This window comes from Corella eumyota, chromosome 5, assembly GCF_963082875.1.
Source record: "Corella eumyota chromosome 5, kaCorEumy4.1, whole genome shotgun sequence".
NCBI lineage: Eukaryota > Metazoa > Chordata > Ascidiacea > Phlebobranchia > Corellidae > Corella > Corella eumyota.
In genome coordinates this window covers 12,745,450-12,769,195 of record NC_137494.1, presented here as the reverse complement: position 1 = coordinate 12,769,195, position 23,746 = coordinate 12,745,450, and the positions used below count along the sequence as shown (strand labels likewise).

Genomic DNA, 23,746 nt, shown 5'->3' with positions numbered 1-23,746 from the left:
TCTGTAAAAGAAAGAAGAAAACTAAACATTTAAAAACTAAACAAAACTAAACAAAGAAGAAAACTAAACATTTTTTTATAAAAGACTTTACTGTAACTAAAGTCTTTTATAAAATCATGATCATAATAGCAATGTCGCAATTGTTTATGTCGTAAACAGTGTTCGTCAGCTATAAGTTAATGACGTTGTATAATGTGTAAATATTTATGTAGGTGAAATTAAAATTTTGTTAAGGATTTTTGTAATAAGCTATATATGTAAAAGAATTTTGCAGTAGGGAATAAATAAAGTAAAAAAAGTTTCTACCGTAACTGTCATTCCGTTAACAACAAGACGCTATTTACCGAATTTTTGAAAACGAAGCAAAATAGAAATAGCTTAAAGATGGCGCACTTATTAGGCAGTGAGTATTGTATTGACAGTTTACGACATGATATAAGAGATATTCAAGAAACTATCGTGGATATTGGATCACGAGTTGGCAAGGTTAGTTGGTTTTAATTTTAAAATCTAACTTGTACTTAGACTTACTACACTTAACTGCTCCAAATATTTTGTTAATTTATAGTTTGATTGTCTTGTCTGCTCTTTTTATTTTTTTTCCTTAAATTCATTTGTCTTTGTGTGTGTGTTTTTTTTAAATTTTGGTGTAACCTAAGACTGTATGTTACTCCAGAATTTAAGGTCTAAAAGTTATTAACACCATTTAAAGGGATCTCTATTAGTTTCGCACGCCCTACATAAACAGGGTGTGTAACCAAAATTTGGCACATGTAATTAAACAAAAAGGTTGCATAAATTAAACCCTTACCCTAACCCTCACATATTCAGTTTACCCATTAACACATCTGACTCGTAAAGCGGACTAAGTTATACTCATTAAAACATATTTCAACTAATTTTTAATGTCTGGTTGAACAATTGCCACACTTAGGTTATAACGCCTTGTTAAATTCGGGCGTGCGAAACTAATAGAGATCCATTTAAAGTTGTTAACACCCAAATAAACACCATTTAACATCAATTTTTTTTTGTATATATCTTTATCCTCGATGTGGGAAAGTCAAATGCGCAAGTTAAACATAGAGTAACATCAGTTACTCTGACCCAGTCTCGAGTTGCCTGTGGCAGGGATATAATAGATTATAATTGCCCGATAATTATGCTGCTGATTAAGTGCTGGCTCAGCAGAAGTTCATACCATTTATAGCGCCTTACTCAAGGATGCTACAGCATGAGATCAGTGGGAATTAAACCCTCGACCTCATGTGTGGTGTAGCAAGTGTTCTTACCACTACACCACGCTGCCGGTTTTAATTAAAACTTACTTTAGGTATATTCAGCAAAACCTACTGGTTTTACAGAGCATTTTACATTAATACACAAAATAAAAACAGTTGGGATCAAACTCTAAACCTTGATTTTATTTTTAAGATTGATTACCAATCATGGAAGTTTCCAGATAAATTATCAGGAGAAGTCGATGTTGGAGGATTGCTGGAGGAGTACAAATACTCCCAGGAAGATGACGAAGAGGACAATCAAGTCGCACATGTCATGCTTTATGATCTTATTATCGACCGGTAATAAATCAAAAAAATAAAATAAATTCAAATATTTTATTTTTTTAAACATTTTTTTTTTTCAGGTTACTTTTTATCTTGCAAAGTTTTACACGATTTAATGAAATCTTACTGTCAGTTGAAGCTTCACAAAATAAGTCAGAACATTCAGACACCAATAGGTCTGTTCGTTCCATGTCAGCAGGTCTGACAGCCAAGAAATGTTGGAGCAGAGTAACTCAGATTGCAACTACCATGCAACATCTAGCCAGAGAGGTAATACAAATTTAAAAATATTTTATGTATTTTTTGGACAGCTTTATTTTATGTGGAAAAGTCGACTAAACGACCTAAACATAGAGTAACTTTAGTTACCTGACCCAGCCTTGAGTTGACTTTGACAGTTTGGGATATTATTGATTATATTTGCATAGTTTTAGGTTATGTTAAAGTTTTTATTGTTTAAAAAGCTTTACTTAAGTGCCCAACAAAATAAATATTGTTGGGATCGAATCCAGGACTTCATGTAGCAAAGCCAAGTGCTTTAACAATGCTGTCATGTTATTGTCTTTCTATTTACACTTTATTTTTTTAGTTAAGAAAAAAATCAACTGCCAAAGATACTGAAAAGTCTTCGCAACTTACAAATATTAATTCACCACAAAACATAACAAAGAAAAGCATTACAATGAAGGGTAAAATTTAAAAAAAAAATTTAATCAAATAAGAATTTAATATAAAGTTTCTATTTTTTTTAACTTAAACTTAATTCAAACTTTATTGTAGACTCAAAAGTTTTTAAATGTTTATTTACAGCTCCTGGAGTTGAATTTGAGGCATCTCCGGGATCAGATGAGATCACTCAACGAAGCACTCAAACTCATGAGACATCTTACTCATTGTGTGAGTCCTGCTCAAGGTCACAAGCTTGCCTTCATGATGTGGGAAGGTAAGTTAAAATTTAAGTTTAATTTGAGTCCAAACTTAAGTTTAAATTAAAGTCGAAAATGAGTAAAACTAAAGTCCACACACTCAATTTTAAATTTGAGTTAAAAATAAGTAACAACTTAAATTAAATGTAAGTAAAAAAGTTTAAAACTTAAAAAATTGAGTCTAAATTTTCAAAAATACTTGATATTTTAGAACACTTGTTAAAGTGTGTAAATCACAAGGTCTCCCAACTTCATTAGAAGATTATATGGAAAAACAATCGGACACCGCTCTAATGTCTATAGCAGAGTTATCCAGGTAAACTTAATATTTATCTCAAGCTGCTTTTGACAGATTGGGATAATATTGACTTTTATAACATGATAATTTCTGCCGGTTGTTTTTTTGATTTAGCAAGAGTTTGTACTGTTTATTGTGCCCTACTTAAGAGTGCTACTTTAAGGAAGCTACTTTAAGGAAGAAAGTCAAACCCAGGACCTCATGATCTAAAGTTGAGTGTTCCAACTACAACACCATATTAAATTGATATCTTTTTCACTTTGTAAAAAATTTTAGATGGAAAAATTTACAATCAAAAGATCTCTCGCGTATAGATCGCCACCTGGAGGGTATAATGAAGAAAATAAATCCTTTAAAGAAAGAAGTTTCGGAAGCACTCATGCGAGAAGAAAAGGCAAAAATCGAGGTGAAAAGATTAAATGTTTTCTCTGAGAGAAGAGAAAGAGAATTTGAAGAAGAAATGCGAAGGAGAGAACACAAATTAAAAGAAGTAAATTTGATGCTTAAAACTTTAAATAATTTATCAATTTTTATGATAAACTATAGCGGTTTATTAAACATATATATATTTTTTTGTATATATCTTTATCCTCGATGTGGGAAAGTCGAACAGGTGACTTAAACATAGAATTACATCAGTTACTCCGACCCAGTCTCGAGTTGCCCATGGCAGTTTGGGATATTATAGATTATGATTGCCCGATAATTATACTACTGATTAAGTGCTGGCTCAGCAGGAGTTCATACCGTTTATAGCGCCTTACTCAAGGGTACAGCATGAGAGCAGCGGGAATTAAACCCACGACCTCATGGTGGTGTAGCAAGTGTTCTTACCACCATTTATATACTCTAAAACTATAAATACCCTAATTTTAACCATATAATCATTATATACCTAAAGTTAGGTTATTATTTTTTTTTCCTACTAAAATTGTTTAATTTTGATCTAGGATGAAAATAAAATAAAACGTGAACTTGTTACGCTTACGAGTGAATATTCTGAGTGTAAAGAAAAAAATTCAAGTCTTTCGATTCAAATTCGAGATTTAAAAGATGAATTGTTGCAGAAACATAGAACATTAATGGCTACTGGTAATGTACCTTAACTATTTTATCTTTTTCAGCACAAATTGTTAAATAAAATAGGTTCACCTAATTTATATATGACAACTAATAAAATTGTTAAAATTGAAAACAGAAAATTTATTTCAAATTTTTGTTTTTATAGAAAACACGAAATCCCAACTTAAAGAAGAAGCTCTGGAAGGAAAACAATACAAGAAGGATGCTATCCGGATGCAGGCAGAGACCTCAGAGTTAAGGAGGAGGTTGCATGAAGCGGAGGAGTCTCTATACTCCACTAACCAACTACTCAGTAAGGAAGTAACAAAGAATAGAACTCTCTCCAGCCATGAGCAAGTGAGTTGTAATTATTTATATTTTCTAAATTTATTTTTAGTATTAAAGATTGTATTATGCTGTTTGTAGTATTTGTATTGAATTGTTTAACTCGTTGATGGTCACTACTAAATTAGGTCCTGGGTTTAATTCCCACTGCTTCCATGTCATACAATAATGGAGGTGAATTGCTATAAATGAAACCATCCAAATCAAAACAATATTAATGCATTAAAATATCAAAATGTAGTAACATATGACTTGGGTTGGAATAATGTAACGATCCCTTATTTATTTTTTTTTAAATGATCCCCTATTTATTTTACTTGTTCACCTAAATGTAGTTATTTTTTATATGCCTTTGTACACCATCATCTCAACTTTTCTTTTTCATGCTTTTGCTCTGACATGTAATTTCTTTAATAACTGTTTGAAAAGGATTGTAAAGAAATATTTGTGCTACAAATTAGTGGACAGTTGTTTGTAAGTTCTGCAGGACGATAAATTATAAAATAATAGCTTTTGTAAAAAAAAAATTAACTACCAGAAAGAAAAAAATTTTTTTTTAAAGAAGTCAAAAGTTCGATTGTATTTTTATTGTTTCTTTTAGGCCCAACAGGAAAAACAAATGTCACTGATAACTAGGTTGGATGAACTTAATCTAGAATGTGAGGAACTGAGAGAGAAAATGTCAGCTGCTGAAAATGAGAAAGATGAAATCGAGGATAAAGTGAAAAATAATGGGGACGAAAATAAGAAATTGGCCGAATCACTGAGAAATAAGGAGGTTTGTTAACTAATTATTTAAAATTTTAATTTTTTATTTTAACGAAAAAATATTTTCTAGGAATTGTCAATGATTTTACAACAAGAGAAAGAAGCTATGGAGACAAAGGTCAACGAACTGAGGTTAACCTTGGATGACCTCCAACATGAGGTCGAAGATCACAAAGAAAGGGAAAGAATATTGGTCGCCTATCCTGACCTAAACAGCGTAGCGCCAGCACCCCAAGGTTTGTTTAACAATTTAATTTTTGTTTTAAAAATTATTTGTTTAATTTGGGCTTAAGGGTGAGAGATATGGCTTTAGTGGGGTTCGAACTCAAAACCTTTTATCTTGTAGTTTAATGCCATGACTAGTTCACCGTACATTTGTTTAAATTTCAAGCTGGTATTTCTATTAAGCTTAGCAGATGCTATATATAAGTATTTGTATGTCAAAGTTAAAGGTATTAAAAGAATAAAAAAGCTGCTGTTTATGGTGCATGGGAAAACTATGGCAAGCTAGTGCAAGTTGAGGCCATTTTATGGCAGTTAAAATGCATTACATAGGCCAAGCAATTGATTAGTGTCTATTAATGACTTAAAGTTCTGCATTTGATAACCCCTGCTTCCATGTAAAAACACAGCTAAAACATAGTCGTTCTGAAAAGAGCAAAATCTAATTTATAAATTGATTAACAGGCAATTGTTATCTACAATAACCTAAACTGCCAAAGGCAATTCAAGACTGAGACAGGGTAACAAATGTTACCGTTTGTTGAGCCATGAATTTTGAGCCATGGCCGTTTGTTTGAGCCATGCATTTTTAAATCAAAGATAAATAAATAAAAAAATCGTAAATTTTTAGGTAGTGGGGATGTGCTAACTGATATGGAAAATCAAATTGAAGCCAATCAAATTAGGATCAATATTTTAGAGAAAGAAAACCGAATGTTAACTAAAACTTTATCTAAAATGGCTGCAAAGTTATCCAACCAAAAGCATTCCACCCCTAGAGTTGTGAATCATGTTAATCCAAATCCTTTTAACCATGAGGTAGTTTATATTTTTATATTATTTTTTTAAATTTATCCTCAATGTGTTAATTACCCTTTTTTTTAAATATTTTTTTTTAGCCAATCCAATTATGGAAAAAATCACCTTCAACTGCCACTAATGATGATAGAGAGCAAGATTTTTATCCGGAAAGTACTACAAGTTACAGGTGATTTAATTTGGTAATAATCTAATAAGATTTTCGTAAAAAATTGGATGATTGTAGTTTGTACCTTACAATCCTTAAACAAACTTTGTTATTTTTCAGCCCTCACCAATTCTTACTAGTACCTTGCTTTTTTTTCTATTATTATTTTCTCCAATTGTTCCTAATTTTTTAAGGCCCTTGTCAATTCATTCTTGCACTTAACAGTCCTAATTTTTTTTATTGTTATTTTTACAAAGTTAAAACCAAATTATTTTGTCATCCAAATATAATATTTTAACTCCTAGTACCTCACTTTCAAGTGCAAAACTTAGATCGCCAAACAACAGACATAACACTTCACCACAAGGTGGTAGTGTTTATAAACAACTAGCACAACAACAACAGGTAAAAAAAAAATATATTTGCTTTAACTATTTGTTACTCTACTCGAGCCTTTATTTTTTAGCATGTATTGGCTTTGGTGTAAAAATTTATTATTTTTTTTATATCGGTGAAATTAGTTTTTGTTTATTTTTTTAGATGTCTCCGGTTCGAACATCGTTCAGTGTAGGGCCAGGGAAAAGAAGACCAAACTCCAGACCATCCTCTGGAAGAAGTGCTCTTCTGAAACCCTGGTCCTAAAGTTTTGATATTCTAAAATTTGGTAAAAGTTTAAAAAAATGGGAAACTACTTTTGTAAGCTAGCATATAAAACGCAACCTACTTTCATAGGCTTAAATTTCTAGAATGATTGAAAATTTTTGTTTTGATAATTCATTTTCTTAAGAACATTTCAAAATTTTTAAAAAACTTAAAAATTTGGGTTTAAAGCCTGGTCAAAGCCACTTTTATTTATTTTAAAAATAAGTTTTTCCAATCCGGCCAAATTTTTTTATATTTTTTTTCGAATATCGACGTATTTAAGTAAAGAAAATTTAAAGACTGGAAAAAATTTGATAATATCTCAAGTGTGCAATAACATATTCATATTTGTTAAAATTAATATTGTTCATAAGCTTAAAGTTACTTAGTAAACTACTCAAACCAAATAGTTTTTTTAAGTAAAAATTAAGTGCTTGCAGTAATCTAAAATTTATTTTAAAATGCAACAAACACTACATAAAAAATGAAAATGCATAAAATACAAAAAAAAAGCAAATTGCATACAGTAATATATTATATTTTGTACTCAAATTTTTTTAGGTAACAGTAATAACTAAAACAAACAAACAAGCAATTTACTATTTTTATTAAACTCATTTTTTATATATTTTTTTAATTTTTAGCATAAGTGAATGTAGAAATTTAAATAAAACAAAAAATAATTAAAAGAAACCATGGAAAAAATGACTGTAAAAAACATGTGTAAAAATTAACAACTACGTCATTTTTCTTATGTGCCATTTAAATTTGGTAAAATAAAAAAGTTAGTGCAAATATTAAGTCAGCAAACAGTTTTCATTTCCAGTATTACTTTCTTTACTAAATCCATCTCCATTCCCTAATTGTTCAACTAACACAGGTTCCTTATCACACATCGGACATAATTTATTTCTAATACTTGAACTACGCATCCAAATAATAAGGTTGTGTCTTTCGGAGGTTTCTCCTGCAATCGGCATTGCTCCGTGGCGGTGTTGTCCTCTGTGCAGTAGACCGTGGCACTTTCGATGTTCCACTTTAGTGGTTGTCAATAAATTAATGGGTTCCTAAAAAAAATTTTTTTTGGAGGAAAAACTTTAAAATTTAATTTTTTGTTTTTCATTTAAAAAAAAAACAAGTACTTTTTTTATATATCCTTATTCCAAAAACTTACAGTTCTTATTTGGCCAAAATACAATGTTCCTTCTTCGTAGTCTTTACCCAAACTAACATTCAACGTGATTTCAGCATTATCAAAATGATACGACAAGTCTAAATCTTCCCCAGTTTTATATTTGACAGTAAAAACTTTGTGTGAATCTAACCCATTTCCATACCATTCTGGCAGTAAAAGAGCGGCTATTGGTGATAAATATTCAAGACGAAATTTGGCGAAAAAATGTTCATTGAACCCCAATTCATTAAGCAATATCTGTAAAATAATGTTTTTATTTATCCTTCATATGAAAAAGGGGATTTTATTAACCTAAACATAAAGTAATATTTGTTTCCATAGGGCAATTTTAATTGGTTTTGGCTCAGCAGAAGTTACTTAAAAATGATATGCCATAGAAGCAGTGGGAATCAAAGCCTAGACCTTCAGTAGAAAAAAAGCTAGGTGTTGCAACCACAGCATCACTCCAATTTAAATAATATCAGTTCCAAATAAATGATATTTTTCCTTGGCATAACAAGATATTACGAATTTTTTTTACAGTAAGCTGTAAGATTTTATCCTTACCCCATAATTGTTCATGGTATTCGGTCTTCCCTTTGGAAATTCAGAATTCTCAAAATTGCAAACTTCGTCGATAAAATCATCGCAAAACTTTTCGGTAAAAACTGGAAACCTCCAAACTTGGTCACTTGAAGTTAATTCAACTTGATCAAGTAAACCCTGTTTTGTTGCATTTAGTGATTTTGCATATTTGACTAGATTTAGAAATTCTGGGTCCAATATATCATCCTAATTAAAAAAATAAAATTTAAAGACAAAAAAAAACAAATTTTTATTTTGAATTTTTTTTTAATAAACCCTTAATAAGTCTAATGGTTTACAAATATATGTAATTTTATAAATTCTTACAGTTAATTCATAAACATATGAATGCAGCTTCTTATAATTTTCTTTAATATTTTTTATCCTCGCTAAAGACTCCTGATCGAGATTTTTTCTTCTTTTTCTCTCTTTTTGTAAAATTTCAAGAACATTTTCCAAATATTTACTGGATGCCCCCTTTTCATTTAAAACCTGTGTTATACAAAAAAAAGAATATATATTTTTATTTATTTAAAAAATACAAAATGATTTAATTGAAAGTTTAAAAATTATTAGTAAAATTAAATTATAGGTCGTGAAGTTAATTCTTTATTCGATTTTACAGTATAATTATCTTAATATACCTTTAATATTTCTTCATTTAATTTCGATTCCCCAAAATATTGAACGTGTATATTATACTGTTTTAAAAAATAATTATTAGTGAAAAAACACTCACAGACGTAACGTTTATTTGATTCTGACATTTTAACAAGCTTATCAACAAGCCTATGGTAAACTATATGTAGTGTTACTTAATAGTAACATCTATAATATAAATATAGGGATAATTTTATTTTAAAAATGGGTTTACAGTAATTAAATAGGGTTTTGTTTGTTTACATACTCAGCTGACGATATTTATGACGTAGCCCGTGATTATTGGACCGAATAAAAAACCGCTACAGCGAAATTAGAAATTGTGAAAAGAACGGCCACATGTGCTTTTTTAGAAAAGTAAAATTATTGAAAATGTTTTGTTTTTCGTATTATTACTAACTTTTTTTAAAAGTTTTCAACTGAAATAATAAATTTCTATATAAAATTTATAATTTTTTGTAAGTTAGCTTTCATTAATTACGTTTTAACTTTAAAATTTACCAAAATTTCAATTTATATTTTTATCGTAATTTAGTTTTATAGATTTTATCATTTTTTATGTTTAAAACAGTTAATTCTATATAATAACTTAAGCAAACATTTATAATTGTAAAAGTGTTGTTAAAACTTTAGATAAATTAGGTAGTTTTGTATAAAATTGGATTTATTTAAATAAGAAAATGGCAAAAGTAAAACCATGCACAAAGAAGAAACAGCAAACTATCAGGAAGTCTGGAGCGAGTACAAATCCAGGTAAAATTACTCAAAAAATTTGAATTTTTTAAATTGCAAAATGCCAACTAAACAGTTCATATAAAAAGACAAAATAAGCAAAATGGTTTCATGTAGCTGGCAGCGTGGTGTAGCGTGCAAAACACTTTTCTATCATACACAAGGTCCTTGGTTTGATTCCCAGTGATCTTTTGCTGTAGCGCCCCCAAGTAAGGTGATATAAACGGTATGAACTACCGCTAAGCCAGCACTTAATCAGCAGCTTAATAACCGGGCAATTTAAATCTATAATATATCCCAAACTGCTAAAGGCAACTCGAGACTGGATTGGAGTAACTGTTGTTACTCTATGTTTGGGTTGCGCATTCAACCTTCCCACATCGAGAATAAAGATATACACAAAAAAATGTCAATTTAATTCTCAACAACTTGACCTAAAAAAACTCTGCCCTAAAAAAAAACAAACCTAATTGCACCTTTTTGTTTACTCTTTTTATCAAAACACAATCTAAGATTTAACCAGCCAGATATATTTAAAGTTGAACCATTTAAAAACTTAAATGTGTTAAAATTTCATTTAACCCTATTTAACATATAGAATCATTATAAAGTATATACTCTATTTTACTTTCAGGACTTTTTTATTCGATTTTTAACAATAATTATATATCTGTTTTAAATTTTTTAGATCGGTTAAAGTCGGAAGGCAAGGGAGGTCAAAACATGAGAACACAAGCCACAATAAAGAGGTTGAACATGTATAAAGGGGGGAAACCTTTAAGGTAATAATCCTTCAGATTTAAAATTAAAAAAAGTAAATATTTTAATTATTTAAGTGCTTAGAATATGAAGAAGTCTCAATTGAATATAGTTAACTGTTTTTTTAAGTGTATGAATACCAGTTTAGGAAAAATATTAACAATTTAACCAAATTTTTTTTTTGAGGAATGTTGTCGATATATTTTTATTGTTTTATTACAGAAATCGTAAAGGACAAGTTGTGAAAGCTGCAGAGTTCCAGGGGGAATTACCTTCAGGGACAAGAGCTAGGGTGGAACCGAATAGAAGGTGGTTTGGTAAGTTATTTTATTAATATTTATATTTAAAACTCAACATAGAACGCAGTATAAAAATTGCTGTTTTTCTTTGGCTATATATTTATTATGATTCTTAGTGTGAGATGGTCAACTTTACAGCATAAACATGGAGTAAAACTTGTTACTTTAACCCAATCTGAAGTTGACTTTGGCAATTTAAAATATTGTTGATAAAATTACCAATGGTTTCTCTGGTGATAGGTTTTGTACTCGGCAAGAGTTAATACTATTTTAAGCGTATTACTCAAAAGCAATTTGGTATGTAGCAGTGGGGTTCAAACCCATTGCCCTATGTAGTGGAAAGAAGTGTTCTAACCACTACACCATGCCACTTTGTGTTATACCTTAGCTATTAACAATTATGTTAGGTTATATTTAATTTATTATTTCCATTTTTTAGGTAACACTCGTGTAATCTCACAATCAAGTCTACAGAAATTTCAGACAGAGATTGGGAAAGTGATGAAGGACCCGTACCAAGTTGTAATGAAAGCAAGCAAACTACCAATGTCACTTTTACATGACAGAGCAAAGGTAAATTAAGTTTGATCTCAAAAATTTGATTTTTGGTGATGTGACTTTGTGGCAACTATGCCAGGTCCTGGGTTTAATTTCCACTGCTTTTAACCTGATTTTTTTTTAGTAGGCTTTTACCTTAACAGTACCTACTACTGCCAAGTCCAACCTTTTTAAATATTACACTAGATGCTGACTATATTTTAACTGGATAAAATAACTTTAGATTGGATCTGGTTAATTGTTGTATAATTTGTCTGTAAAGGCTTGGGCTACTTACATTAATAAAAAATCAATAAATTAATTATTTAGTTTTAGAATTAGTACGATATATTGAGAAAAAAAAATTTAATTTTAATTGTTAAATAAGTTTTATATAAAAGTAAATGTGTTTTATTACAGACTGCCAGAGTGCACATATTAGACACAGAAAGTTTTGGGTCAACATTTGGTAAAAAAGCCCGCAGAAGAAAACCAAATATATCTGTCACTGATCTTGATGAAATGAATAAAATGGTAATAAGAAAACTTTAACAGTTTTTAAGTTTTTTATTTATTGGCGTAATACTAAAAAAAAGAAATTACGGTGTTATTTATGTGCAATTTATTTTGTTGCAAAGATTTCTTTACATTTATTTATCCTTGATGTGGGAAGGTTGACTTCATGACCTAAACATAGAATAACATTTGTTACTTCAACCCAGTCTCGAGTTAATTTTGGCAGTTGGTTATTATGAGTTAAAATTGCCCTATAATTGTAAGCTGTGGATTAAAAAGTTAGCTTATCAGAAGTTTATACTTTTTAAGTGCACTACAGGATAAGAGTGGTGGGAATCGAACCCTGGACTCCATGTAGTGGAACCAAGTGTGCTGAGCACAACTTTATGCTGCTGGCACATTTTAATTCTTTTTTTGGGGGGTATTTTTAGATCCTGGAATCAAGTGAAAAATATAATGAGGAAAAGGACAACGATTTAGTTTTAGAAGGAGATGGAACTTACAATAAAGTTTTAGCCAAAGTTTTTCAAGCTGGGCAATCTAGAAGAATTTGGAATGAACTTTACAAGGTTGGTTTTGTGATTTTTTTAAATATGTTTAAAATTTGCTGCTCTTGCAATACTGGGGCTAAACTTAAAGAGTAGTGTAGGTAATGGTCGAAACAATTGACTTTATACATGAGGTTTATGGTTTAATTCTTACTGCTTCTATGATGAATAACACACTTTAAATGCAGCTTGACTTTACACAGCCTAAGTTTAGGGTAGTCAGGTACCTTTAAAATGGACAAAATTAAATGGATTGTGTGTTTTAGTTGGTCCAAATGGTTTTGAAATAAATTAAAAGGTATAAACTCTAGTCCATTCTAAAATCATTAAAAATATTTTAACTCATTATGGATCCATTGTACTATATTATACCCTTATTCATTTCGTACAAATTAAAGCAAGCCCATTTTAAATTTATTAGAACATGCTTTAACCAATTTTAAAACTATTGAAACATACATTCACTCATTCTAAATCCTTTAAAATATGGACCCTTACCCATTTTTAGTTAATTAAACATACTCTAAATCCATTTTAATCGTTTCATCTATATTTAACTTATTTTATTTATGCGGTCATGTAGGTTTTACGGAGTTTAAGTTGCCCGTGTACTTACTGTAAACCAAACTTTAGTTCCCCAATAGCATATGTCCGCATTAAAAATTATGTTTGCAGTTGGAATTAAACCAATAACCTAAGGCCCAACTACAAATCACCTTTCTTTTATAACTATGCTAATGATAAAAAGTTAAACTGTTAATTTGATTCAGGTTCTAGATTGTTCAGACGTTGTTATAGAAGTTTTAGATGCAAGAGATCCGATGGGGACACGCTGCCAGCGTGTGGAGAAATATCTCGCCAAAGAGAAGCCACACAAACATCTTATATTTGTCCTCAATAAAGTCGACCTTGTACCTACCTGGATAACTGTAAGTAAAATTTGAATTTTTTATTTTTTAAAATTTTTTTATAAAAAAAAGGGTTTTATAATAATCGCATATATTAATATTTTTTATTTAAAACATTGCAGATTTTTTTTTTTATAACTATGTGAAAAAATAAAATATTTTCATTACTTTTGTTACAGAAAGCTTGGGTTGCCATATTATCCAAAGAAAGGCCAACTCTAGCTTTTCATGCTAACATACAAAACCCATTCGGCAAAGGAGCTCTTATTAATCTTATGAGGCAGTTTGGAAAGGTAATATTAAAATTAAAAATATTCAAATTTTAATTAAAATTGCATTGGCTATATGATGTTATTGTTAAAAACTTGAAAGACCAAAAGACCACAGTTGTTAAAAGACCATTAATTAGGGTTCTGGGTTCGATTCCTACTGCTTTCCTGTATTTGCGCTCTGATAAAGGGGCCTGAAAAAATGTTTTCTTAAAAACCAATTAGGGTATTTATCATCTGGAAAATGTAAACAACTATTTTTTAAACTTCTAAAGGCAGCTTCAGACTGGGTTGGGGTGACAAATGGTACTCTCTGACTAGGTTGTAACATCAGTCTTTCCACATCAAAGATAAATATATATATAAAAAAGTCATTAAATAAATTAATCTATTTGATGATAATAATATCATTGGGTTTAAAAAGTTTTATGTTAACAAAGACAACTTCAGACTAGGTCAGGGTAACAAATGTTACTTTATGTTTAGACTGTGAAGACAATTTTTTAAAGTTTACAATTTTTTTTCAATTTTTTTAGTTGCATTCTGAGAAAAAGAATATTAGTTGTGGATTTATAGGTTATCCAAATGTTGGGAAAAGTTCAATAATTAACACTTTAAGAAGAAAGAAGGTTTGTAACGTGGCACCTTTGGCTGGTGAAACGAAGGTAAGTGACATAAGTCATAAATTTGTCACATTTCTTGTTGTAAAAATTTTTATTGTGAAATTTTTTTAAGGTATGGCAATACATTACTTTGATGAAGCGAATATTTTTGGTCGATTGTCCTGGTATAGTGCAACCTAGTGGGGAAACTGACACTGAAATTATACTAAAAGGAGTAGTAAGTCAACCTGTGTTTTTTCTGTTTTAAGTTGATAAAAAAACTATAAAAAATGTAATTTTTTCAATCTTCTATTAACATTTTTGTTTACACTTTAAATTTACTCAATTTAAAAAAAATCTTCTGTGACGATAAGTCTTTTTACATGAGGTCCTCGGTTTGATTCCCATTGCCAAAACTGCCAAAAGCAACTTAAGACTGGGTTTTCATTTCTTACATTGTTTTTAAAAAATCTTTTTTTTTCCTTAGGTTAGAGTAGAATATGTGCCTGACCCTGACCAACATATTGGTGAAGTGTTAAAAAGAGTTAAACCTGAATATATGGCAAGACAATATCAGATCACTGAGTGGAAAGACAGCGAGGATTTTCTTACACAAGTGGCAGTTAGATCTGGCAAACTATTAAAGGTAAAAATTAAAAATTTCAATTTTTGTAAAATTCTTAAAAATAGTTTTTGGAATTTAAATAGATCTTTATTTTGCTGAGTTTTTGCAAGCCTAAGAGCTTACTTATTCATTTAATAACTGTAAATTTAACGGAATGTTATTATAAACATTAATTAACAAACCATTGGTGCTTTATGACAATATTGGCAATAGGTTTAAGTATTTTGTACAACAAAAAAAAAGTTTTTAAAAATACCAGGGGATTTTCAAATGGTGTTTTACCTAAAATTTAATTTCCAACTGCTACAGTTGTCTTTGTGTGTATTAATCCATTAGGTGGCATCAAAGAGTTAGACATTTAAATTTTTATTAGTTCATGTGATTATGCTATAGTCAACCAACAAAGTAATGTTAAATTGCAATTTTGACCAAACTTTAGGCTCAAATTTTTAATATAAAACCAACACTTTTGTAAAAAGCACAAAAGGGACAAAAATATTTTTTTTGTGCCAATTTTTTTAAATTTAAAAGAGTTGTATATTGCTTTTAACTTGTTAACAGTTTTACCATATTTATTTAACTTGCAGAAAGGAGTACCAGATTGGAAAACTGTTGCAAAAATGATTTTAAATGATTGGCAACGTGGGAAAATACCTTACTATACAAGACCACCTAATACTGAACAACATGAGGTAAAATTTTATTTTAAAATTTCTTTTATTATCAGGTAATTTGAATATGCGATACAAAAATAACATTTGTTTAAGTTATGGACATTGTTTTTAAATCTGAGGTTCTAGGTTTGATTCCTAATGATGCCATATTGTATTATTATAGCCTAAGTTGATGGTCTAAAAAAAATCAGGGCCATCGGACAATTAATTTGATATCACTGCTCCCATGCTGTAGAACCCTTGAGTAAAGCGCTATAAACATTATGAACTTCTGCTGAGCCAACACTTAATCAGAAGCTTAATTATCGGGCAATTATAATCTATAATATCCCAAACTGCTAATGGCAACTCGAGACCGGATCAAAGTACTTGATGATACTTTATGTTGTGAAGTCAATGTTTCAACATCAAGAATAAATAAACGTAAAAAAAATTAATTTTATGCTTTTGAAATAAATTTTGTTCTGCCAAACTGTTAAAATAAATTATTATGTTTGTATGAAATTTTTTAGAAGAAAACTAGCTCCACCGAAAACAATAAAACTTCTGCCACTGAAAACCCAACCGAAAATCAACCAGGGAAAGCCCCCACTGCGAAAGAACTCGAGAAACAACTTGACCCTGTAGAACAAGATCTTGCAGAGGTCAAAGTGGGGTTAGAGTTCAATGCCGATGATGAATCAGCAAAATTTGACATCGAAAAAGAGAATGACCCGGCAACAATCGAAATTAACGATTCAGCAAAAGAAGACCATTTAGAAAAACATGACACAGCAGAAAAAATTGAGGAAGATAAAATCTCGGAAAAATTGGCTAAAAGTGAAGAGAGAGCGGATAAAATGAGAGAGACAAGAAAAAAGATAAAACAAATGAGGAGATTTCTTGCCGATGATGCACAGCGAAGAATTGACACGGTGACCAAAGTAAATGAATCGATTGAGACCAATTTACAACTGATGAGAGAAAATGGAAAAGCGAACAAGAGAAAAAGGAAACGTAAGTTAATGTTTAAAAAAAAAATATTTGTAATCTGAATTTTTATAAAACTTTTTTGAATTTTACAGAAAAAGAACAAGATCCCATGGAATCAACAAAACCCATCTCATTTTCATCAAAACAGGTAACAATTTTTTTTATATTTTTGGAGAAAAATAGGTTTTAAACTATTATGTATATTAGAGTTTTTTGCCTAAGCAATAAGTATATACAGCAATAAGTGGTAATAGCTAGTTTTAAAATTTTTTTAAATAGTTTGTTAATGTTGGACTTTGAAAATAAAAGCCTTCAATTTTTAAGATGAATAAAAAGAAAGTTAGTAAGCCTAACAGTTTACCATTTAACTAATATTACATGGTAAACTAAAAAATTTAAATAAAGATGGTAAATAAAAAATATCAGTATCATCTATATTGCCATATTTTATATTTCTTTGTATAAAAAGATTACATCATTGCTATAGCCAAAGTGATTTGGCAAATTGAAAAAAAAAATAATAACAAACTTTACCTTTTAATTTGACATCAAATATTATTGGGTTACTTAATTTTTTAGTTTAAAAGAAATCATTAATTGCTTAACTGATTTTTGGCAGACAGCTAGTTCAATATTATAAAATCACCCGTGTTTGGAAATGGTGTAACTTTTATTAAACAAATTTAAAAAAACACTTTGTTGGTACACAACTTAATCCAACATCCTTTAGTATGATAAAATTGTACTTTTATAGAAATTTGTTTTTTAATATTATAAGAGATTGTAATTAACTGGATTAAAAAAAAATGTTGTCTTGAAGTAAAATTCACTTATCTAAAAATTCTGACTTAATTAATCAAATTTAGTTGAGATTTATTTTTAATTGTTTTACTAATTTTTAGAATTACCTAATCTAGAAAAGCGAAAATAATTAAAAACAAAATACTTAAATGTCAGATTGATTTTAGATCGGTACAGTTAAAAACCTTGATGTTAAAATTTTTTATAAATACAAACATGCATATAAGTTTAGTTAAAAAATTTCATATAAATATAAAATAAAGCAATAAAAAAACAAAACGCAAAAGGGTGATTTAATTTTAAGGCTGACGTAAACATTCATGCTCTTCTTCCACTATTGTGGACGAGCTTTCGTCTACTGGTTGCTTGTCATTTGGATTCTTTATTCTGTAAATAAATTCATTTTAAATTCCCATGTTGGTTTTAATTTTTAACATAAAAGTAATCTTAAGCTATTTAGATTTTGGCAAAACTATCATTTTTTTAAAATAGGAATACGAAATTGCCAATGTAATTCCAATATGCTAAAAAACATTCTTTAAGGCTATTTGTTTCTCAGTCACAAGAAAAATTTTGGAAAAAATAGTTTTAACAAACCTTTGAATTCGTTTCTTGATGTCAAGATTCCGCCAATACAAAAAAAAACCTAGAATTATTATTAAAACTGAAATTGTACCAAATATACCAAGTATAATTCCAGTTACCAAGTTCTGATGTCCTATGTTTATGTTTTGCTCATTGGCAAACACTTGCTGTTGTATATCGGCAAGTTGTTCCTAAAAGTTGTGGTTTAAGTTTTTTTTTAACTATATTATCATGTAAAAGTATAGCTTATATTATTGATTTATAGTTTTTGCACTTATTTATTTTTTAATAAAACTTGTGTACAAAGTTAGTCTTAACATAAAAGTTTAAAATTTGTTTTTACCTGGCATGTTAAATTCATACTTTTAGTCTTTATATTTGTGTCATGAGCTGACATAAACAGAGCACAAAATCTATAACAAGCCAAAAGATCTTCAGCTTTTGGGTTGGAACATTTCCACTTACAGCTCATGCAAGTTTTGCTTGGCCTGTGGTAAAAATAAAACAAACCATTTTGAACCTGACAATCTACATCCTCTCCAAGAATATTCTGTAAAATAATTTTAAGATTTAAGTTGAGTTTGCAGTTTAGTTAATGGTTTGTTATAATTTCAAATTTTTTTTAAATAAACTGTGTTGTGTGATGTAAGATTACTTTTCCTTTAAATTTATTAAAAGTTGTTTAAAAAAACAAATGTTTTCTAGATATTTGTTCATTTTGGTAATGTTAAAAAAAAGTTTTAATTTACCTCATAAATTTGTCCTACTTTATTGAGAAATTCTGAAGTTCCTAAAATAGGAAACAAATCTTCCACCTGAAGGCTAAAAACTATTGTAGTTAATCATTGATATCGCTTTCAAGTATTTATTGTTTTCTTTAACAGTGCAAAAATAATTTAACTTAAAATTCTTACAAGATACAATTTTAAATAAGTTGTATATTTTAATTAAAAAAGAATGGTAAAATTTTGATAAACCTACTTTTTTCTTGCTGTGTTTTTCTGAGCACCTCCAACAGAAAGACAGACACACAACAATACAATACAGATTAAGGTTTTTGACATTTTATCACAATTGAATAACAAATGTTTTAGGTAACAAAACTGTAAACTAAAATGTATAAAGTTATTCCTAGAGCCACACTTATAGGTATTTTTCTTTTTTATCAATACGCTATAAACAAATTAACCCAAACATGTATTCTTCTAATCTCTGTTCTTTCAATTGAATAACAAAAATAGTAATACCCAACCTAATAAAAAGGGAAAACCTTTTAAAGCAGGAAATTTTATTTTCTACCAAAGGGGGTTTTATTGTTGCAAATTTTTTTTTATCGCTTAAGTTGTATTGCCAAACACATTTATTTATGACCTTGGTAATTATTAATTGATGACTCACTGTCTCGTGAACTACTGTATGTTGTTTGCACACAAAGAGCAAGTTTAAACAAACTTTAATGTTATGATAAATTTGTTTTCATTTTTTAATTGCTATCTAAAAATTCGAATTTTTTAATTGCTATCTAAAAATTTCTTGTTGTCGAATTATTAAATTAGTTTTTCAATTTCAACATCCCTTGATTAATTTTTTGGGCTTTAAGTTTTTATTCTTCTTATGTTTTTAAAATAAATCTTTTACAAGTATGAAGTTCTAACATTACTTTAATATATTATCATGTTTTTTTATTAAAGTTGTATAAAATCTTAAAAAAACCTTATATTTAGAAATCTATACACCAGGTTTTTTTATTTTTATATTGACATTCTATCACTTAATGACCCCTTACATCATGCTTTTCGTCTGTTTTATAGTGTATTGCCTTTTTCGTATTAAATTTAACTGTGCCTGTCGTAACGAAAAAATTAGAGGTCATGAGAAAACTTGAATTACTTTTTAATTCGAAAGTCTTTCTTAGGCATATGCTTTAAGTAAAGCAAATTTTACAAACTACTCAAAATCATTAGTTAAGGTTATGACTTACTTTAAAATGATTTGGTTTAATTTTTTTTTATTTCAGAATTGTTTATAACTTTTTTTTATGTTTATTAATTTATATCAATTGGGTAAAGTGTTTGAACTAATTTTTTTAAATTAAATTCTTTCTTTAATCCAAGGAATATTACTAATTTTTAGGACAAAATTGTTATAGGATTCAGTTTATTCATTTATCAGTTTCTTTATTTTATTTATATTCACTTATTCATTTTACTTTTATCTAAATTTCTTAACAATAGCATAAATGGTTAAAATAGATATTAAATCTGGATAGTAAATACAGAAACTAATTGGTAAATGTGCACAATCTAAAAAAAATTTGGTTTACAAAATTTCAACTCTTAAATAAATAAACTGTATTGTTTTAAATTTTTTTTTTTAAGATCATTTTATAAAAATTGAACATGTTTAAATATATAACAGCCATATCATGTGTAGTTTATGGTTCTTCAAATTTAGAACCGTAAAAGTAACAAGAACAATATATATTGTTATTTTTATAAAATATAATTACTTTTCATTAGATATCAAGTGATGATAGAATTGGGGTAAGGGTATTTATACTTAGGGTAAATATATATGGTTTACATATGTATATAATATATATAATAACCGTAAAAGTTTGAAAATGATTTGACTCTTAATTGAACAATTTTAACAACCTAAGAAAGTTATAAACCTTAAAAAACTTTTGTACAATGTGACAAAACAGCCTTTCATATTTTATGGGCGTTGCCTACCAATATTCTTTTCTTTACCAAAAGGTACTTTACCTAAAAGTTTTTGTTGTTGCGGTACCGTGTTTTCATTTCCCCATTGCCACAGAATATATTTTTCAATCGGATGACGTACATTTATTTGTTTAGGCAGAGTTATGTCCTATAAAGCTAGTCTTTAAACTAGCTATTGCGAAAAGTTATCTGCTTTATTAAACATTCAAGTCATTAATATTTAACAAGTTATTTAACTGTATTCAATTATTTTTCATAAAATGGTATATTCTTATCTTTATATTTGTACAAGATAAACTATAAACCAATGTTTTAATAAGGTTGTTGCCTATCAAAGGAGTTTTGTTTGTAAAAATTTAAAGGGGTTTTTAAAGTTTATTCTTTTGTAGGTCATGATTTCAAAAACTTAAAAACAGTGTAAAAATTTAAATTTCTTGTTTATTGTAAATGCTTTTTAGTTTATTATCAATTAAAGATTATTATTAAACATTTAAATTTAGTCCAATGTATATAAAAATAATAAATAAATTAAAAACAACTTAACTCAAGAGAAATGGTAAACTTAACTTAGATTTCTTTTTTTAATATAAAATTTATTTTTAGGTATAATCTTTGGGTTTCAAAATTATATAAACTAAACCTTTTTGGTTTGGTTAAAGTGCTTATAATCGCACAGGATATTAATTTTGGTAAAATGAATTTTTAAGTTATTTTTGTTTAATATTTTTAACTTTATTTGTTTTTCGTTTGATTCTCATGGATATACATAATACTAAATGACTAGTTTGTTGTAAAATGTCACCTTATTCTACATATCATCTAAGTAATAAATGTTTATAATTTAGCTTTTTTAAATTGATTTAATTGCTGTTTTATTTGTTTCTAAATATTTGTTTACCTTTTTTTGTGAAAATCCACCTGCAAACATTTTTTGGCGCTGAAAATTTTAAAAAATTTATTCAATTTTTTTTACAGAGAAGAAGATTGGAACGAGACCAAAAAATGAAAAAAATTGGAAGCCAGTTTTATGCGAACACTAATGTTAAAAACAAAAACCGGGACAAAAAAGTTAAAAAATAAATGTGGGGTGTGTTTTTAAATATCAATAAAATCCAATCTTTAAAAAGAAACAAATTTTTATTTTTATTCTGAATCATTGCAATGGAAAATTACCAAAACTTTTATCGTTTAAAACATTTACGACCAGAGGTATCGTAAGACGGTTATTTGATTATTGCCGTTATGACTAACACTCACATGACTTTAATTGTGACGTAATGTGTTGTTATCGTAGACTTGTTTATTTTACAGGTATTGCTTAATGTGACGAAACCATAGTAAGGTAGCAATTGCAAGTCAGGACATGTACTAAACCTAATGGGTATTTTCCGTTCATAAAAAAACAGAAAAACATGACTTTAAAACTTATTTCAATCTAAAATTAATACAACTTTCAGCTTTGTCATTAAATATATTAATTTGTCCCTTAGTTTTTCTTTTTCGTCACTCAATTTAAATTTGTTATATGACATGAAAATGTTACCATTTTTTAATTAATATTTAAACTAAAATTGACTACAAAATCTGCTGTTCCTACTGTACATTCAAATTGCTAGGCTTAGGCCTTAAAAAATCCTGCATAATTAGAGTTGACTATATCAAATTGCACAACAAAAATCACATAATTTATTTACTATTACAAAATTTCGAACACATGACAAAAGATAAGAAAATAATTTTGGTGGGAGAAGAATTTATTAATTCAATTGTTAGAAAGTTATAAAACTTGAAAAAACAAAATAGAGAAACAAGAGATGGGAATGTAGGGCAACTTGGATAATATTCTAGGTTGAAAGATATGTTATATTAAATAAGTGCCCAAAATGTCATGATTACCGATTTTTTAAATGCTTGTTTGTTGGCTGAAATTTTTATTGATGCTTACCGTTAATGACTGAAATTTTTATTTAAATTTTTATAGGATATGTTGGGCTCAAGGGCTAATCGTGTGGTATTAGTGTGGCTCGAACCCTCAACCTATCACTTTGTATACCATACTTTTGGACTTTTCAAGCAAGTTTTTTTTTCATATCACGTTAATTTAATAGGTTTTATATTTTTATTGGAAAGGGTGTGCTGTTATGACGTGTTTTGAGCTATCCGTAAACGCCAAGCTCAAGGGCGACCCGGCGCCGTAGTCCGCTGCCATGATCGCTTAACCACACTACCGAACCTGTTTAGGCAAATTTTGTTTACTGCTCCTTATGTACATGCCTAGACACCTCTTACGGTATAGAGGAAAGCGGGCAGGTAGTGGTGAGAGGGTATACCGAATAAACAAGACCCAGGCTAAAATGTTCCTTTTAAACTTATTCTAATTCATATTTTGTGTGAAAAATGAAGAAACCAAAAAAAAGAAAAAATAGGAAAGGCAAAATTTTAGATTTAAAACGCTGAAGACAAAACAATAAAAAACAAAACTATAGTTAGCTTTTATTATTCTTTTTCTTACGTTTTTAATAAGCCTTGTTCTTTTTAATTTTTCTGTGTGTGACAAAAACAAAAAGTCCAAATAGATTTGCAAAATATAGTTAATACGAGAAAATGATTAGTTATCATGATCATTTTTTAAATATATATATTTTTTTATTATTCTCGATGTTGAAAGGTCGGCTTTACGACCTAAACATAGAATAACATTTGTTATCCTGAATTCTCGAGTTGTCTTTGGCAGTTTTGGGTATTATTGATTATAATCATCAGATAATTAATTTGCTGATTAGGTATCGGCTCATTAGGAGTATATAACATTTAAGCGCCTTCCTCAAGGGGCGCTACAGCGTGAGAGCATTGGGGATTGGACATAATTATCATTGCTTATATAAAAAAAAGTAAAATATTATTAGCTGTAAGTAGTTATAGTGTTGGGGTAAGGGTATTTATAAAAACAAAATTAATTTATGTATTTTTTAAGTT

At 28.7% G+C, this 23,746-nt stretch overlaps 4 protein-coding genes across 6 annotated transcripts; 2 read left to right on the top strand and 2 right to left on the bottom strand.

The window, feature by feature from the left end:
• The first annotated feature begins 2 nt into the window (after window positions 1-2).
• LOC145752365 (coiled-coil domain-containing protein 157-like) lies at window positions 3-7,398 on the top strand. The gene is made up of 15 exons (XM_082568639.1): window positions 3-486; window positions 1,435-1,583; window positions 1,649-1,838; window positions 2,158-2,257; window positions 2,379-2,511; window positions 2,706-2,810; window positions 3,069-3,282; window positions 3,743-3,884; window positions 4,021-4,211; window positions 4,801-4,977; window positions 5,038-5,203; window positions 5,821-6,008; window positions 6,089-6,177; window positions 6,462-6,561; window positions 6,697-7,398. The coding sequence occupies exons 1-15, from the start codon at window positions 385-387 to the stop codon at window positions 6,796-6,798; spliced, it is 2,148 nt and encodes a 715-aa protein (XP_082424765.1). The 5' UTR covers window positions 3-384; the 3' UTR covers window positions 6,799-7,398.
• Window positions 7,243-9,406, bottom strand: LOC145752366 (2-oxoglutarate and iron-dependent oxygenase domain-containing protein 2-like). Its single transcript, XM_082568640.1, has 5 exons — window positions 9,202-9,406; window positions 8,885-9,049; window positions 8,540-8,764; window positions 7,973-8,230; window positions 7,243-7,865 (listed from the first exon to the last, which is right to left on the bottom strand). Exons 1-5 carry the CDS (start codon window positions 9,322-9,324, stop codon window positions 7,596-7,598), a joined length of 1,041 nt encoding a protein of 346 aa, XP_082424766.1. The 5' UTR covers window positions 9,325-9,406; the 3' UTR covers window positions 7,243-7,595.
• Window positions 9,407-9,849: 443 nt separating this feature from the next.
• Window positions 9,850-22,152, top strand: LOC145753969 (uncharacterized). Of its 3 annotated transcripts, XR_014283886.1 has the most exons (16): window positions 9,850-9,970; window positions 10,638-10,731; window positions 10,931-11,025; window positions 11,447-11,580; window positions 11,965-12,078; window positions 12,492-12,629; window positions 13,379-13,537; window positions 13,696-13,809; window positions 14,322-14,450; window positions 14,521-14,625; window positions 14,875-15,033; window positions 15,600-15,704; window positions 16,199-16,682; window positions 16,751-16,806; window positions 21,374-21,459; window positions 21,746-21,799. XR_014283886.1 is itself a non-coding variant. In XM_082570530.1 (15 exons), the coding sequence occupies exons 1-15, from the start codon at window positions 9,898-9,900 to the stop codon at window positions 21,848-21,850; spliced, it is 2,064 nt and encodes a 687-aa protein (XP_082426656.1). In that variant the 5' UTR covers window positions 9,850-9,897; the 3' UTR covers window positions 21,851-22,152. The 3 variants fall into 3 exon arrangements, 2 of the variants coding, with proteins under 2 accessions (XP_082426656.1, XP_082426657.1); XM_082570530.1 differs by lacking the exon at window positions 21,374-21,459 and having other exon boundaries at window positions 21,746-22,152; XM_082570531.1 differs by lacking the exons at window positions 21,374-21,459; window positions 21,746-21,799 and adding an exon at window positions 17,764-18,621.
• Window positions 17,363-19,968, bottom strand: LOC145753970 (uncharacterized). Its single transcript, XM_082570533.1, has 4 exons — window positions 19,026-19,968; window positions 18,794-18,866; window positions 18,388-18,594; window positions 17,363-18,235 (listed from the first exon to the last, which is right to left on the bottom strand). The coding sequence occupies exons 1-4, from the start codon at window positions 19,106-19,108 to the stop codon at window positions 17,984-17,986; spliced, it is 615 nt and encodes a 204-aa protein (XP_082426659.1). The 5' UTR covers window positions 19,109-19,968; the 3' UTR covers window positions 17,363-17,983.
• Window positions 22,153-23,746: the final 1,594 nt, after the last annotated feature.